Here is a 17,718-nt window from a genome sequence, read left to right on the forward strand (position 1 = left end):
TCAATCTAACTGGGACAAGTATTCAAAAAAGGAACAGGAGTTGTCTGACCTTTCAGGCTAAAACCACCACAATTCAGCAGCCTGACAGCTGGGAATGGTCCTTATCAGTAAAAAAAAAAACTAAGTAATCAGAAATGTCCTCTCAAATTCAAACCTTATTAGGTGATTATATGGTATTATTCTTCACCTTTTAGGCTTCAGAGTGCTTGTCATTTGGCTCTAGTTGTTATGGTAATGCAAGGTATTCCATCTCCTTCCCAGCATGCTCTGTGTTTGACATTCATGGGGTTAAAGTCCTCTGAATGATGAAGTGCCAGCGTTTGGGACAGTAAATTGCATCGTTTCAATTGAGAAGAGAGTTCCCCTTGGGTTTGCTGGAGGTCCCTACGGGCTGGCCTTGAACAGAACAGCATGTTGTACATCTATATAAAAAAGGGAAAAATATGGTGGTACTTTCCTCTTTATGATGCAGAGATTAATCTGTCACCACATTCAGGCATAAATCTCACTCCTTGCTTTGCAAAATACTGTTTTACCTTACTTTGGACTATATTTTATTTTTTTATTGCCTATAAACATAAACCATCACAAAGGGCTAATGTTCTCATCAATATTATTACAAAATGATCATAAATCCAGTGCCTTGTTAAAAGTTAAAGCCATTTCTCTCCTCAGCTACTCAACCAGTGAAAATATTAGACAGAAGCATTATTTTATAAGGCAATTTCTCTCCCAATAATAGATTATCTTCTATCATATTTGAGCCGCAGAACACCACTTTGTTTTCATTAAATTATTAAGTCTGTGCACTTTTCCTTACATCCTTTTCCTCATCGCTGTGTTCAGCAGTACTGATCTTGCCTTTTGGGGACATTTCTTATACTTCAGTAGAAATGCCTTGACAACACTGTGGTGGTTATTTCATCCTGAGAGACCACAAACTAAACAGCAGAAACACACTGTATTGAAGCTTGTTTAGTGGTATGCAAATCATCTTTGCCGGAGGTAAAATTAACATTTTTAATTAAAATATTAGCACCAAACAAACACAGAAAAACACACTAATGATTAAATCATCTTGATGGAACCGTATAGTGGAAAATGAGGAAGATTTTATAATTATTTGTATGAAAAGATGCTGTACATTACTGTGTTTTCATAGAGTCATACATCTTCAAGTTTGTACAGTTGATGTTTTGAATTTAAATGCAACAATTTTAAATACTATTTTAAAATGTCAGAAACTGAATCTTCAGCCAATTGTAGTCCTCTGTATAGCGGTCTTAATTTATTTTTACTTGATTTACTACATAGAATAATAAGGGGAAATTATGATAATGGAATGTCAAAATGTAATTTGAGATCAAATATTTCATTATATTTAAACATGTAAGATGTCTGCATTTCTTCAGCAGGTATCAATAGTATGAGGCCTGAGACACAGAGGAACTGGAGCTGTCTGCTATTAATGCTACTATAGCGCCCTCTAATGGTTATCTATGTAAACATCAAGTAAGAACAAATAGGTGGGATGCAAGGAAAGCAAGGAACAATACTCCAACAAAGCAACTTTATTGCCATTTTGGTATAACAAAAGTAAGCTGTTATACAGATTCTTCATGTGTCAAAAAGATAAATGTATCTCGTTGAATGTTGCATTCAAATGTCTGCAGAAAAAGTAGGGTGGGCTTTTGCAGCAGAGTTTGTTCCAAGTGTAATATTTATAAGCCCCCCTTTTCGGTGGTGGAAAGTGAGGACCTTTTGATACTGATGATTCATTTTTACTCATCTGGTCCACACAGGCTGAGCAGCGCCTTCTGGTAGTCTCCCTTGGTGTGTTCCTGCAGAAACAGAGGCCGTTAGAGGGGCTGCATGACAGAACAAGCCTTACTGTGAATCAGTAATAGGCCAGGGGCAGCCTGTATAATTCACTCACTGTAATAGTCTTTTGCAGAGACTGTCCAAAGTTGGTCTTGTATTCAGAACAGATCTTCTTTAGGTCCACCTCGCAGCGTGACACAATAATTCTGGTCACTATCTTCTCTTTGGCTCCTTTACCCTGAACAGACAAGCACAAGTCAGCACTTACTTTAAACTTAACTACAGCTGCTGATGCAACGCTGCTGTAAGATAACTTCTGCCAACTTTGGATTCTGTGTTCCTGCAGCAAAATTGCACTTTCACAAGCAAATGTACTTCTTACATCTGTTCCATAAAAAAAGAAGAAAAAAAGTCGGGCCCTTAAAATAGCCACATTTCAACAAGAAGAAAGACAACGGCACTGTAACTACCTTCATGGCTTCATTCAGTTTGTTGGCAAAGAACAGCGGTTTGTTTTCAAAGCACTTAACTGGAGCAAAAAAAAAACAGAATTAATATCCACAATAACACATCTTGTATTTGACAGATGATTTTCTTTTGTAATTTTATAAGTGATTCATACAACAAAATCCGGCCTACAGGGTGAATATTCACTTAAGAGGATTAATAATCAGTCTAATGTATTCATAATAGGAATTACTGATAAAAGATATGTGTACCTAGCACCAGGAAGGACTTTTGCAAGTCTCCTTTAACTTCCTTCACAATGCTCTCCTGCATGTCGTAGGGGCTGTAACTCTTGTACCTCTGAAACACTAACAGAGAAAAACATGTAACTGATTGTTAATGGGTATTTTACAATTTTTTTAAGGAGAACTAAAAATTAACACTTGACAACGTGATACCAAAAGAAAACATGGCATCTTACCTTTCTGTAGGTGGGGTACACTTCTCTCAGACATAATGGAGATCCAGGTTGGTACATCAGTTCCTTTTATCATTACCCCAGCCTCAAAGAGTGCCTGAGTGGAATCAACAAAATATCAATGAATAATTTGTGGCATGAGAGGGGTGTCACTCCTTTTAGATATCAAGGTACCAAAATTAAGTATTATCTAATGTGCACAAAATTGTAAAGTGTACAAAGTTTTACCAAGTTATCCAGGATTTCCACACTCATTTTGGACAATTTTGTGGATTTTTTAGAATTAGCATGAGGTATTGAATATTGAATTTGATGCCAAAATCAATTTACTTTAGATTCCACAGACAAAGTGAAAATGGGCAACATACTCTGGCATCCGCATCGATCTTTTCATAGTCTACAATAGCCGTTGGTTCTGCTCTCTTGGTCTGCACAGAAACAAGACACAAACTCAGGTCAGCTTCAACTGTATGGTGTTACATAAATCAAAAAGACAGGCACTAACAAATCTCACCTGCACCAGAGCCAAGAGCAGCTTAGCAAAGTTCCCAGAGGTGTCACCTGCCACATCTTTCTCCAGTTCCTTCTTGAACACTGTGGGAAATAATAGTTTTCATTCAGGCATTTTGCTTTCCCTATATAACCAGAGTCATCTCTCGTATGGCTGTGGAATTTCTGGTTCAAGAACATTTAAGACAGGGCACAAGACTTTTTACAGACAGAGAGCCTAGGCTGTACAATAGCCTAATAGCGCATGCAAAGCACCACAACCTATAGGTGAGGCATTATACAATGTATTTGCAGCCCTTTATGTGAATGCCTGGGATGTTTTGGACCTACACTCCTTGTAAACATTCTTGATCTCCACCAGCTCATCATTGCTGCGTGAGCACAGAACCTCAATTAGTGTTTCTTCATCTGTTCCTGCACCCTGAAAGAGACAGAAATCTTTACTACTTCATATATACTATACTATATACACAATTAAGTTAGATTGGGGTGTAGCAAAAAAGCAAGTTATGTAATTTGTCCAGTAGAGGGCAGTATCGCCCTTCAATCGAATCCACTGATGCTAAACACGCCTCTCATGCAATCTGTGTCCGTTACCTTGATAGATCCTCTGATCTCTGAGGCATCGAACTGCGGTGTGCTCTTCATCAACCCAAGGATCACTGTTTCCAGAGAGCCAGACAGCGCTCCCTTCAGCACTGAGATCATGTCCTAAAAATACAACAGTGTTAACCGAATGTGTCCCTTACTGTTACAGCCACCACATAATCGAGCTGTGAAGCCTTTTGGATTGTCTCTCCTGGCCTACTGTACCTTCTTTGCCCTCCTTTCATATGCAAAGGCGATTTCTCTCCTTTGTGCGTAGGTCCGCTTTGTTAGGACGTCAATGATGGTCTGTTCATCCACTCCTAATGTTTGAATGAAAAAGACATAACAATAATATATTTACACAAATATATCCAAGTGCAACACAGCTGACTCTATATGTCTTAACATTGACGAGTTCAGAGGAATAATTAACAGACAAACAAAAAGTATGACTCAAATTTGGTTGTGTAAAGGTTTTGCCTGATTTATCTGTAATAATTCTGACATCCTTTGACATTTGGTGCCTAAGGAAATTCAATATGTAGAAAACAATATTCAACGCGTACAGTAAGAATCTGAGCCATGAAACATTCTGTGGGCTAAAATGTTACCGTACATGGTGAGGGCCTACAAATGCCGTTTAGCATGTTTGGAGTCATTTGAACATACAATGTGTGTAGATTTAGCTTTAACTACTTTTAAAGTGTATTTTGAAGAATATACAAAACTATAAGAGGGCCCGGCAGCTAAGCTAGCTTGCTTTAACACATGATGTGGTCACAAGGTATTTTTCCCCTCAAACCCTCATTAGCAAAGACACATCACTCCACACACATTACAAGATTCTTAAAATGGTGGATTGTTGAGTTAGCAGTAAGACTGTTGCCAATGGCTCCCAGTCAGTGGCCAGAACAGAGCTGTGCCTGCACTGAGGCACAGACTTGGAGGTGTTCCCAGTCAATATGTTTTAAGCCAGGATGCTGACTCACAAATACCAGCTACTTATCTGTAGCAACCAAGCACTGATTTTTTGTATGTACTGTACTGCATCTTGCCTTTGGTTTTGATAGCAGTCTCTATTCTGGCAGCATCTCTGTCAGGGTCAAAGTCCATAGCAGGTACCACGGTGGGGTATGTGGGTTCATTGGCCTGAGGGTCCAAAGCAAATTAGAGTGAGATAAAAATTGATGCCAACTTATTTGTAAGTATTTAAAGTGCTCATATTATGCTCATTTTCAGGTTCATAATTGTATTTAGAGGTTATATCAGAAGAGGTTTACATGGTTTAATTTTCAAAAATCATATTTTTGTTGTATTGCACATTGCTGCAGCTCCTCTTTTCACCCTGTGTGTTGAGCTCTCTGTTTTAGCTACAGAGTGAGGCATCACATCTCTTTTCCATTTTTGTTGGCAGTCGCATGTGAGCATTAGCCGCACGAGCAGTAGCTAGGTAAGGACTACTAGCCAGTCAGAAGCAGAGTATGAGGGCGTGCCACGCTAGCAGCTAGGCGAGCATTATAAACACGTTACAAAGTGACGCACGTTCATCTCTGAAGTAAAGGCTGGACTACAATAGAGCTGTTTGGAGCAGTTTGTGATCTGTGTTTTCTGTTGGAATTGGTAAGGACTTTGGGCTTTTTCACTTTCTAAATCTATAACGTGCACAAAAAAAGATATATAACACAATAAAGGGAAAAAGCATAATTTGAACACTTTAAGGTACATCATGTATTGTAGGAAAGTTATCATAAAAATATAAAATAAATACATGACATTACCCCGATGTTGAGAGACAGCTGTCCCAGAAACTCTGATACCATAGCCATTTTGACTGTCCTGGAAAAAGTGACAAACTATCAACACTGTACAATCTTGTAATCAAAGCTCATTGTAATCCTATCACCAACATGTCTGAGCTGCAACGGGTCATGTTTGTTTCGTCTCAAGATATAATCATTATCACTTGAACCATTAAGGTCTTCTAAACAGAGACCGGGAAACTTCATTAAAGTTGTTGCTTTTGGTACAACCGAGTCACACAAATCACTGCAAGACTTTATCCATTTTATTTAGTTATTCCTTTGTTTTCATTGCTTTGCCATATTCACATTCAGAGCAGTTTCTAGTAAAGAGGTTAGATACTACTGACAAACTAGCTCTTTCAAATCCTTGTTCAGTTTGACACACATCCTTAACAGAAAGCACATAGAGACACACCCTGGAAAAAAAATGCAACTATACTCAAGTCTGGAAAAACAACAGAGCACAGAGTTCAGACTGGAGAGCAGGAATGTATTCTTACTTAACTCCTGCAGTGTAAAGTTTATCGGTTAGCCCACATTAAAATACATAACTACATTGAACTTACCTAGGTGGAGATGCAGCGATATGTCCAGGCGATGTTTAGATGGAATGGGTGTGGAAGTTCAACTTCTCGGACAGAAAAAGGCTTCCCCTTCCCATGCACTCATGACTCCACCCTATTCCACTGGACTCTCCAAGTCTCTCTCTCACACACACACACACACACACACACACACACACACACACACACACACACACACACACACACACACACACACACACACACACACACACACACACACACACACACACACACACACACACACACACACACACACACACACACACACACACACACACACACACACACACACACACACACACACACACACACACACACACACACATTTATTTTAGAAAAAAGTTTATTGGTGCTCTGTTATCACAAAACATTTTAATTGACAAAATATACAAAACATGTCTCTGAACAAAATTAGAATATAAAAAAGTATATTTTCTATATTGAGTGCTTTAGCATTCACATTTATGTTTAAGGTCATAACGTATTTCCAGTATAAAAATCATAGATACTGTCAGTGGTTTCCTTTCCTTTGCAGTACAAGTCTTTATCCGACTCACCTAATATGAAATGAAATGATATTAAATCCTTTGACATGGGATTATTTAAATGGACTTCTGAACTAGCTTTTTAATATACTTGTTACGCCTGGCCGCACGTTTATTTTTCTTTTTCTTGGTGTTGCCGCCTGCATTCAAGTTGTTCTTTGACTGCCCCGCTCCATGGTTGTTGGACTGCGATGACCCAACTTTCGCTGTCTGGTAGGATAAAGGAAGGTAAAAAGATTGTATCTTTAAATAACTGGGGCTAAACTGAAGTAGCGTCATACATTATAGACTCAAATAATTTGTTTGTCATTCTCAGAAGTACAAACATTAGTGACAAATCCAAATGCCCAGTTGAAAACTTATTTTAGTTGTTTTCTGTACATACATACAAGTTAAATAAAAATGTTGATACGTGGAATTTATACAGGCATTCAATACATGTCTCACTCTACATCTCTAACACTGTTGAGCTGTTGTTGATATGGCTATACTCTCTATTGTCCATGTTGTTAGTTTTGGGCTTGTGCGTGCGTGTGCGTGTGTGTGTGTGTGTGTGTGTGTGTGTGTGTGTGTGTGTGTGTGTGTGTATGTGTATGTGTGGACTTTCTAACCATTAACCAACACGTCCTAATAGTTCGAACAATCTTTCATCTCATTGCCATCACTTATCCGTTCATGACCTCCAGTGCTATTATTTTGTTTCACAGTTACTATGGTGACGTAAATCAAATACACACCTTTATGAAGGGTGTTGGTGGGAAGGTGCAGGGGACACGGCTGTGTTTCTGGTGGAAGGGCAGGACCACAGCGGGATCAACAGGTATCCAGGGCACGAGGCCGGGGGCCGGGAGCTTTGGGACTGAGCTGTGGACCTGCTGCAGGTTGTATGCCCCCCGACTCACTTTCCCATTAGCCGCTTTTAATAAGGTCACAAATGGTTCCCCTGCCTTGTGCGCAATCAGGTACTGTCCTTCCTCCAACCTACAAAACCAAATTAAGTCATTGAGGGTGTGTTAAAGTCAAAACCCACAGACTGAAACGTGTTGAAGCATTCTGAAGGGTTTTGTTCTTTCCAGCCAAATGATGGAGGTGAACGGAGCCTTAAGAAAGCAGAAGGTGACACATGCATTGTGTGTTGTTGAGTAATCGATTGCGTAACCCTCCAACACAACCACAAAGGCAAACTATCGTCGTGTTTTAAGCCCGAGGCTGTCAGACATCATGACTGTACAATCGTTTCATCATCTTAAACAGAGCATGAAGACAGATTTGCACACACAACTCATCTGTAGATGTTGCCCAACTTAACAATAGAGTTTAAGAAACAGCCCCAACCCCTCTCAAATCCTGGACTTCAATCAAACCACATTCATCTATGCATATATGTCTTTTGTTTGTTTTTACACATTAAATACGTTGTGTGCTCTCTTTAAGACCATTAATCAAAAACTGTTACTTTACTGCATTAAATCAAAAGCTGTGAAGACAGCCAAGAGTAACATTATTTCTGCAAAAATAATGAGATCAAGCTAATGAATGTCCTCATCAACTTACCCAGTTAGCTTTTTCAGTAGGTGCTGCAGTATATTCAGCGAATTGGAAGGCCTGTGGATGGAAAAGAGATATCACCAAGTTTCAGTCTGATTACTTTGGTAGGAATCTAAATTCCAACACTAACTCAGTTGACAAAACCAGAGGCGATGATAGCTACCACTAATGAAAAGGCATGGATTATTGATTAACTGAGTGAATCTCAAGTTGACAACATCTTAAATGATATAATCATACAGGGGTGATAAGGTTAATCCTAATCAACATCTGTTGCATCGACACTCACTTGAACCCACAGGAGATGTTCTGTTTCCAGCCGTCGGGCAGCTTTCTCAGCACAGCTACTTTTGATGTGTGCGCATTGATGTGAGCTACAGAAACAGAACGGGAGGGTGAAAGATACACTGAGAAAAGAACAAGAGCTTCTGTGTGTGCACATCAAGAGCTTCACTTCATCATCAATGCCATTCCTAGTGCTTACAAAGTAATTAGTCTATGTTGATTTGCCAGCATTGTTACAAGCTTGTTTGTTGGTCCGGTCTCCTTTCATGACTCCCACTGTAGCATGTAATGCCTGCTTATTTCCACACGGCCTTCCTTCAACTATGGACTTTGCTGGAGCCTGCATCCACAGCTATAAATACACAATTGGGGAATGCCACATGATAAACCACATGATTAACTACAAACCACTAAGCAAAGAAGGAAGTCTTTTATCAGTATGTCTGTTGCAGAATGACATTAAGTGGGAGATTTTCTATAGGGTTTCCCATAGCTTGAATGTTAATCGCTTTTTCTCAATGGTTATTTCTGTTCTCATAATACTAAGACGGAAAGGTCCAACAATTTTTAAACTGTATCCTCTTTCAAAACATCTAGGGTCTCAGGTGCCTGATACAGGGTTAGATTCACTTTTTGGCAAAGCCATTCATAGTGAACCTAACCCATATACAAGCTTTTTGTACAGACAGTGAAGCTCATGAAAGGGGAATAATTTAGAGACTGCTCTGCCAAAGCTCTACATTAGACAGAGTAAAAAACTAATTATTCTTTGTAGATGGCGATGTACTTTCCCAGCCAACACCTATACAAGTCAACAAATCAATAAACTTAGTACAGAAAAAGGATTGGAGTCTTTCCCTGAATCTTGAGCTACAGGTTAGCAGAATGTGTAAGTCAACAATATGCATTAGGGAATTTACCTGAAGTTCAAAACAACATTTAGCTGAGCTTTGCACACTGTAATTCCCCACAATCAAAATGTGGCTGTAGTTATAGCAACAAAGTAAACTCAATCCCTACACACAGTCACAGAAGGATGGTGAGTCATCTAAAGACTATGCCATTGGTTTGTGGGAAGATCTGCCATGTGGACTCTACTAAACCCTCTGAGGGAGGAAGAAGTGAAAATTCTCTTATTTTTAGCAGCATCCATTTTACTTTAACTATTTTCTTGGCAACTATGTTAAAACATTAAAGACTAAAAGGGACACTCCACAATACACTAAAACTAAGAGCAATTTGGGAACATTTCTGTCTTGATTTTCACTGAATTTACAAAGTTTAGGAATGCAGGTAAAAGTAATACATTTTTGTTTTTTACCTATGTAGGACACCGTGCTAGAGTGGAGCAATGTCTCAGTCCACAGCTGGCAAGCCTCACTGCTGCTTAGACACTCAACACCATAACTCAATTGGTACTCCAGCTTGGGCAAGACATGCACTGGCACATACTATTGGGGGCAGAAAACAAAGGACAGAAATGGGATTGCATATATATTCATTTTATACTTAATATGTGAAGTTACACTATGGAATTCTGTAGACTGGTATACCTGGTTTTGGCTGTTTTGGCCTACTTTTCTGGTATGGGTCAGTGAGACAGAGCTGCATACCATGAGCAGCAAGTCTTGCAGACTGTAAAGCTTGTAGAGCAGGTTGCCTTCCTCTGGAGCCTTGTAATCTTGTTCATCCTCAGCACCAGCCTGCAGGTCTTGTGACAGTATTTCTGCATTGGGGGAAATAATGTGCTAATGTTAATTAAGCACATAGACACAAACCTAAAACCACATAATGAAAATCAATTTGACACTAACTTTTGTGCTCTGTAGCAGTAACGTTGACCACTGGTGCAGATTCGTGAGAAGCAGCGCAGGTCTCTCCATCCTGGTTCGGTTTTCTCTCCAAATATGAGGACACACAGGCCTTAACCAGAGACATTGGATGAGAGTGAAGTGAGGGTGCCGTACCTCGGGTGGGTGAGTTGGTCTCCTGGGATATGGCCGAACACTTGGCTGTGTCACTTGCAGAATTGAACATGGCTGTCTGCATGCGCAGGATCTCACCCAGCTGGTCACCAGATGAGTTTGTTTTTTTGGATTGTCGCCTCTGCTTTGTAACTTTTTGAGGGGAAGAGGACTCTGAATTTACAGGTGCAGACTCGGAGACAGGAGTAATTGGGGAATCTGCAGAGTTTGGAGTGGTCTTAGGCTTATGTTGTTTTGTAGGTGTTTTAGCTAGAGACACGGAGTCATCAATTACCAGCTTCTCCTCATCGGAGTCTCCTATAAAAGGCAGCTCTTCGTCACTTTCCTGAGCAGGGTCCGTTCTCATTTGTTCAGTTTTTGGCGCAATTGCCTCATTCAGAACTGGCTGAGTTGTCTCCTCTGTTATGGGATCCTCCACATCGGTCAATACGGTGTCAATATCTTTGGTCTTACTTAAAGATAGGGAACTTGAAGCTTTTTTACTTTTAACACATGCATCCTGCTCATTCTGGGTCTTCTGCATCTTGGGGGTTTTAATGGGTGCTGTCTCTCCAAATGTCTCCAGGTCAGTAAAGTCCACCTCAAAGTCAAGACCATTGTTTTCAAAAGACACTACCTTTCTTTTTGAGCACTCCTGATTTAGAAACAGAAAACATTATCATTGTTCTGATTAAAGTAGAGCACATACATCACACCCTGTATACTTGTGCCACTACGTACCGGTGAGACTTTCTGCTCATCTTCAGGAAGCTCTGTCATTAAATGGAACACATTTATACTTCCATTCTTCTTGATGGAAAGCTTCAAACTCTCCTCATGGTAGATATGACTCCTCTCTCTCACGGTCATTTCAGTCTTCAGAAGAGGTGAGTCTATGTACACAGTCTTCTTCCCACTATTGCCTGTAAATATGACACATGAAATAAAGGATGTGTGAAACAGTGCCCCCATGAGGCCATTCAATGTAATTACACACTGATTTTTCTCAGATATCTTTACTGCAGCAAACTGCATTTCATTCACAAACATGGAGTACAAATGTCTCAACTCTGAAAAACTATGTTGCAAAATGCCAAAGTGAAGACTTTTTTTTGTAAATGTAATCTATGTAAATGTAATGTATCCTTGTGTAAATGTAATACATCCTTAAATTCCAAAATTGCATGAACTTTTTTTTCCTGTTGCTCTAAAAATGTAAAATCACGTTCAAAAAATGTCTCACCCAATAAAAAAATAAAAGAACATTATAACAGTGAACTCCTAATTAACCACTAACTTCTCTGTTAGCCAGTAAGCACATCTTTGGTGCATTTAAAATGTTTTTTTGTAGTTTTTGTTGTGAAGACTTAGGTTACTGTATGTTGATTATTTAGAACACAAAGATTCATTCTAATATCTGGTTTTAATATGATAAATTAGGATGATTATTTGGTGGCATGTTTGTCATGCTTTGATTGCTTAAAGTGAACAGCAACACAAAGTGGAGAGAAAAAAAGAAAGAAAGATGTTTTGTTCTTTAGTATTTTTACCCATTGAAAGCAAAGCCTAAATTTGCCCTAATTAAACTAACAGCCTGAGTAGATGGTGCTGTACCTTTTCCTGGGTTTAATTTGACACGAACGGGCAGTTCCCATTGCTCTCCAAAGTCAGGGCCATGGTTGTCTAGCAGCCTGACGAGGGCATCTCGAGTCAGACACACATGAGGCTCATACCGAGCACACAGGTTCTCGGCATTACTATCACTGCTGATCGTCTGTAGAAACAGACAAAACTAGGTCACACTACCAGAACATCCACTGGATCAGTCAAACAAACACAGGTAACTTCACAACTGTCTACAATTAACTGGACTTTGACAGTACGGTGTGAGACCCGGCATCTTTCAGAAACACAAATAGCGCTGGTTTCGCTGAGCAAGACATGAACACCCTCTGGTGTCTTTTGTGAAAATTGCAAGAGCTGAAATGGAGTTACTATAGACCTGCGGTCATGAATCCCATTCTAGCAGTGAACCATCTTTGTGACTTACTTTATTGGAGTAATTAAAAAAGAGAGACAATTGCTTACAGCGTGCATGTCCTTGGCTTTTTTAGCTGGAGGATTCTCTGATGAAACACTCTGATAATCCGATGCAAGCTGTGCATCAGCAGGCACTATCTTGTGGTCTGTAATATCCACATTGCCCTGGAGAAATAAAGGGTACAAATATGGAAATAGAGCAAGTGAATCAACACCAAAAGACTGATTCTGCAATTCAACAATTCAAGATGTAGAGGTTGAACAGAAAACTGGACGATGGGCATTTTTTAACACATAAATGGGACTGGAACAGCTTCAAAAGTGAATTACCATGATCAGCAGCTGTTTCTCAAAGGTCAGCTTCAGCCCTGGGTTGAATGTTCCCCCTGTCAAACTAGTCATTTCATGGATCTGGTAGAGCTCAGGAAATGTCTTAATGCGCTCCAAACACCCCCTGAAGAACTCCTGAAAAACAAATTAGGGCTCTAGGTTTAAATACTTGTGAAAAAAAACATCTCACAGAGCTGATGACAGGTACAATCCTTGGAGTATTAGTACCTCTGAATATTGCATAGCTCCCTGTGATATGAAGTTGTAGTCGTCAGCACATATTTTGGCCACATCTTGCAGGTACCTCATGAACTGCATCACTTCATTGTTGACTCGTGCCTTTAAGTTCTGAAATATTAGAGCCAGTTATTTTAAAGCGCCCATATTATGCTCATTTTCAGGTTCATAATTGTATTTTGAGGTTGTACCAGAATAGGTTTACATGGTTTAATTTTCAAAAAACACCATATTTTTGTTGTACTGCACATCGCCTGCTGGTAGGGGCAGTAAATTACAACTTGATCCAATGTCACTTAACTACGGTGCCGTCAAGTCTATACTCAATCCGATCTCCGTGATCTGCGTAACGACAGTACAGTGGAACATTTGCCTTTAAAAGAGCGACAGTAATAACGTAATATACCATCATTACTGAGATTACTACATTCTCGGTTATATTTGCACTGAATAACGCATTCAATAAACAGAAACATAGCTCTTGCAGCGCACGTGAACAGATGCATAATATTAGCACACACATAAAATAGCACCCTTGTGAACTGCCTACTAACTTACATTCATAAATCCTACATAACATCGTCCCGTATACGGGACATCAGACTTACTTATTGATGCACGCACACAGTAATGCCCACAAACTTAGTCCAATGAGGGGAGAAAGGAAAGTGTGATAGCGTTCCACGTTAACGCTTTTTCTCTCTCGCTTGAGACCGCTGCGTCCAAGCCGAGGCGCTTCAGTAACTGAAGCGATGGTCTTTTTCACAAATAGGTTGCACGCTTCCACTTAAGGGGCCCTATCTTGCACCCTGCGCAGCACAGCGCAAAGCCCAACGCAAGTGTCTTTGCTAGTTTAAGCCGGCGCAGTTGTCCATTTCCCGTCCAGCACCCACGACTAGGATTAGTGTGTGTCTCACAGGCACACACTATGCACGATGATATCGTCCATCGGCACAACCCTAATATCAGCTAGCTGTTTAAACTTTGGTCCGTTACAAGGCAGGATTAGCCGGGAGACTTCTTCTAAACGAGGGCGCACTTCCAACTTTGTGTGGAATACCTGCAGAACAGGGACATGTAAGTAGTTCTTTTGTAGATTATGGTGAACTAGTGTGTGTTGTAGCAATGTTTTGCCGTTGAGAACGAGCTAGCATGCTGGATACTGAAGGCAGGATACATTCAGAAACCCGTATCTCACTCAAAACAGCATGGATGATTTTTTTCCAAGTTTGTATATGTGTGGAAGCACCAGAGAAAAAGTGATTTTTTCATAATATGGGCACTTTAAGAAGCAATGCAATAAGGACTGGCAGGATTAAAATACCATTAAGGAGAGAATGTTAGTACCTGTGGAGGATCTCTTGTTTTTTTACTCATCAAAATGCCAAGATACGTCTTCTGTTCTTTGCTGGACAGGCTGGACATACACGGGAGGGGCAGTCTGGGTTCAGGGTAAACAGCCTCTGCCTCATTCTCAACCTGCTGACATTTTACTCTTGATTTTTCAGTATCCTTAAATTCTCCTACATCTCCCCCAGCATTGTCTGAACACAGATCGTCACTGTCATAGCTGTCCCAACAGGACTCGTGCTTGCTGATGAAACTGTTGTCTTTAAACGCTGCAGCTTCTTTTGTGAAAGGAGTGCAGGAGGCTTTTGCAGCCCCACAGTCCTGTTTTATGTTCTCTACAGGACTTGGGGATGGAGAAAACAATTAGGGAAAAAACATGTCAGATAAACATTCACTAGTTAGCTTTTAAAAGCACAGTAAAATGCACCTGAACTGATGTATTACATCACATCTTAATTGACATACCTTTGGAGAAAGGCCCACAGTTCTCTGATATTGGGTGCAAGTGAATATTTGTCATAGAGATCTTTGGTAAAGAAGGGAGCCTCAGGGACTGGAGGGTCCTCCCTTATATTAAAAGGAGAAAATAAATCATTGCAGAGCCTGTATTGTACCCAAAACATTCACAACCCTGACCCTAAGACAAATTAACTCCAACAAATTGACATCACCAATAGAAAGTTAATCTTTCAAACATTAACAATTTTTTTATATTTAATTGTCCAGAAGACATACTATCAGCCATAGCTGTTATTATATTATAGAATATGTCTGCACATTTCTTTTCTTCTATGGCTCTTATATCAGGCATTAATGTTTACCACTTTCCAAACAAAACAAAAATTCGAATTGCATATTGGGATAAAGAAATAAAATTATACTGTACACTACACACATTTATTTATCGTATTGTTTGTTTATTACACATTTATTGGATGAGCACCCAGTAAACATCCAGTAAGCAACAGCTGTGCGTGGGCAATATATATTTCATGTTTACATGTTTTAATCGACAATTGTGCCATTCGAGGTAGTTCGTTCCTGATTTGTTTGAAATAGCAAAAGGTCTTTAGCTGAATGAAATATAACAACAACAAAATGTAACGCTTCTGTGCTTACTGACTGAAGGACAATCAATGGCGTTATGATGTACATAAGTATGCGAGTATAACTCATAAAAGGGTATACAAGTGCAGTGTTACTATGAAATTGACCTTAAAGCTAGATAAGATGACTCATCTAATGTTCATAATGTTATTCGTGATAATGGAGTAGCCTAACTAAACTAGCTAGGTTCACACGACCTGTAGTAGTCGACTTACGGATCATATGCGCTGCATTTGTCTGGTGCTAACGTACACAGCATCAAGTCAGGTAGAATAACGTTACATATCTTCCTGTTTCAACCTTCAAAATACAAGCTAACGTTATCGCGACGTCGTTATGATTTGCAACATTTTAGCGTTAACATCTTAGCTAATAGGATAACGTTAGCTAGCGTGCTGAAGCAAGAACCCCACTGTAGTTAATGTTATAGTTAACGTTAAGTTAGTAGAAAATAAACATCCTGTCAAGAAGAACGGGACAAAAGCGCTGTCCAATACAATAAATTAATTGTTGTCAAGCTAGGTTAGTAAGAACAGGACATGTAACGTTATATGGCTTAGCTAAAAAATAAAATCTACGCTAAAGATTTCGTTCGACTAAAAAGGCTCACACTAAAACAGCTTGACTGTCAGGTTAGCATGGTGCAGGTACAGACTCGTGTTTTAAATATAACTACAGTAACGAATAATAGCTACAAGAACTGTAACATATTTTCCGTTTAAGCGCACTTTTATTATACAAGTAACGTTAGCTAACCTTTGGTAAGCATTGGAGCTGACAGTCTCAACACGACTCTGGGGCGCTAACTAGCTTGTTAGCTAACATTAGCCTGCCCAAAGTTAATGTAGGTTAGTTAGCTAGTTGAATTGCCTGCATTGGCACAAAATCTACCACCGACATTCGGCAAATGTTTGCAGTCATAAATATTACTTACCATACCAGCTCCATTATGGTCACTACCAAGCGGTCTGCAGGAATGACAACATTGAAGCTACTGTAAATATATGAGCTAACAAACCTTTGACAGGTGACATTCTTCGTCTGGTAAAATGATGTTGACATTAAAGCGCCTTGTGAGCATTGCTGCCCCCTTCCGGACGTTGACTATACTCGATCTGCCTATTTATTACTTTGTATTTGAATCATAGACTGTAAAAAATAATTAAATCTGGCTTTGCAGGCCACAATATCTTACGTCTGTTTAAGATAATTCTCTTTACTTAGCTAAGTTATGAAAGGAACTTGTCCAGCACTTTTGCTGTAGTCATTCTCTTCTCAGCGAGTGATCCCCAGCTCCATGCAGACACTTTCTACACAGAGGCTACCTGGATCTCTTGCATTTTACACCCGTGATGCTATGCACAACTGGCTCAGGCCTCAGGTTACATGTAGGTCTACTATTGTTCTGGTGAATTCTAATGAAATATAATTCTCCAATAATAGCATTATGAGCATTATCTTGACACAAATAACTCAAAACCTCTTATTGGTCTCATCTTGCTTGGAATGGAAATAATGTTTTTTCTTATGCATTAGGCTAACGATAAAATTGACATATTTGCACATATTTTAAGGAGATGTACATGTGGGAATTTTGAATTATTTTTTTATAACTTTATCACAACACTTCATCAAATTGGGCATGGTATCACATGCATTAATAATTCGTGAAAGCTTAGAAACTACCACTCCACACTCCCATTCACCTGCAGATTTTACATTTTGAAGTTAACACAGATTCCTTTCATATCACTCTAATTGGAAATAATTGCTCATTGTCTCATCAATAAACACATTTTGATTGATGAATCTAAGAATATTGTTTGAATTTAAATGTGATAGACCACTACAATCAAGTTCTCATATTGCTTAAATGGTTCTGCAGCTTCATGTGTATATGGCCAGGGATGTATTTACACTGTTTAAGTACTTCTTAGATTAAAAAAAAGTCTTTGAATATGTTTTCTTAATAATTTTTTTTAGTGTGGGCTTAACATGTTGTCATACCTTTGTTCAGATTTTCATAGCCAGCTATACAAATTTAGATTATTCACAGATTTAGATTTGTTCTCAGAATTTAGA

At 39.3% G+C, this 17,718-nt stretch overlaps 2 protein-coding genes across 5 annotated transcripts; both read right to left on the bottom strand.

Moving 5' to 3' along the window:
• Positions 1 to 1,553: 1,553 nt before the first annotated feature.
• Positions 1,554 to 6,340, bottom strand: LOC114559909 (annexin A2-A-like). The gene is made up of 13 exons (XM_028584933.1): positions 6,213 to 6,340; positions 5,623 to 5,680; positions 4,900 to 4,993; positions 4,070 to 4,164; positions 3,854 to 3,967; positions 3,587 to 3,677; positions 3,261 to 3,340; positions 3,115 to 3,174; positions 2,750 to 2,843; positions 2,541 to 2,636; positions 2,292 to 2,350; positions 1,937 to 2,059; positions 1,554 to 1,841 (listed from the first exon to the last, which is right to left on the bottom strand). Exons 2-13 carry the CDS (start codon positions 5,668 to 5,670, stop codon positions 1,782 to 1,784), a joined length of 1,014 nt encoding a protein of 337 aa, XP_028440734.1. The 5' UTR covers positions 5,671 to 5,680; positions 6,213 to 6,340; the 3' UTR covers positions 1,554 to 1,781.
• Positions 6,341 to 6,583: 243 nt separating this feature from the next.
• ice2 (interactor of little elongator complex ELL subunit 2) lies at positions 6,584 to 16,745 on the bottom strand. Of its 4 annotated transcripts, none has more exons than XM_028586384.1 (15): positions 16,655 to 16,745; positions 14,995 to 15,096; positions 14,527 to 14,872; positions 13,171 to 13,290; positions 12,943 to 13,077; positions 12,661 to 12,777; positions 12,187 to 12,346; positions 11,314 to 11,495; positions 10,423 to 11,227; positions 10,162 to 10,334; positions 9,930 to 10,059; positions 8,613 to 8,697; positions 8,330 to 8,380; positions 7,513 to 7,756; positions 6,584 to 6,985 (listed from the first exon to the last, which is right to left on the bottom strand). In XM_028586384.1, the coding sequence occupies exons 1-15, from the start codon at positions 16,696 to 16,698 to the stop codon at positions 6,833 to 6,835; spliced, it is 2,847 nt and encodes a 948-aa protein (XP_028442185.1). In that variant the 5' UTR covers positions 16,699 to 16,745; the 3' UTR covers positions 6,584 to 6,832. The 4 variants fall into 4 exon arrangements, 3 of the variants coding, with proteins under 3 accessions (XP_028442185.1, XP_028442184.1, XP_028442186.1); XM_028586383.1 differs by having other exon boundaries at positions 16,571 to 16,721; XM_028586385.1 differs by lacking the exon at positions 14,527 to 14,872 and having other exon boundaries at positions 16,571 to 16,712.
• Positions 16,746 to 17,718: the final 973 nt, after the last annotated feature.

Source organism: Perca flavescens, chromosome 8 (genome assembly GCF_004354835.1).
Source record: "Perca flavescens isolate YP-PL-M2 chromosome 8, PFLA_1.0, whole genome shotgun sequence".
In the NCBI taxonomy this organism is placed as follows: domain Eukaryota; kingdom Metazoa; phylum Chordata; class Actinopteri; order Perciformes; family Percidae; genus Perca; species Perca flavescens.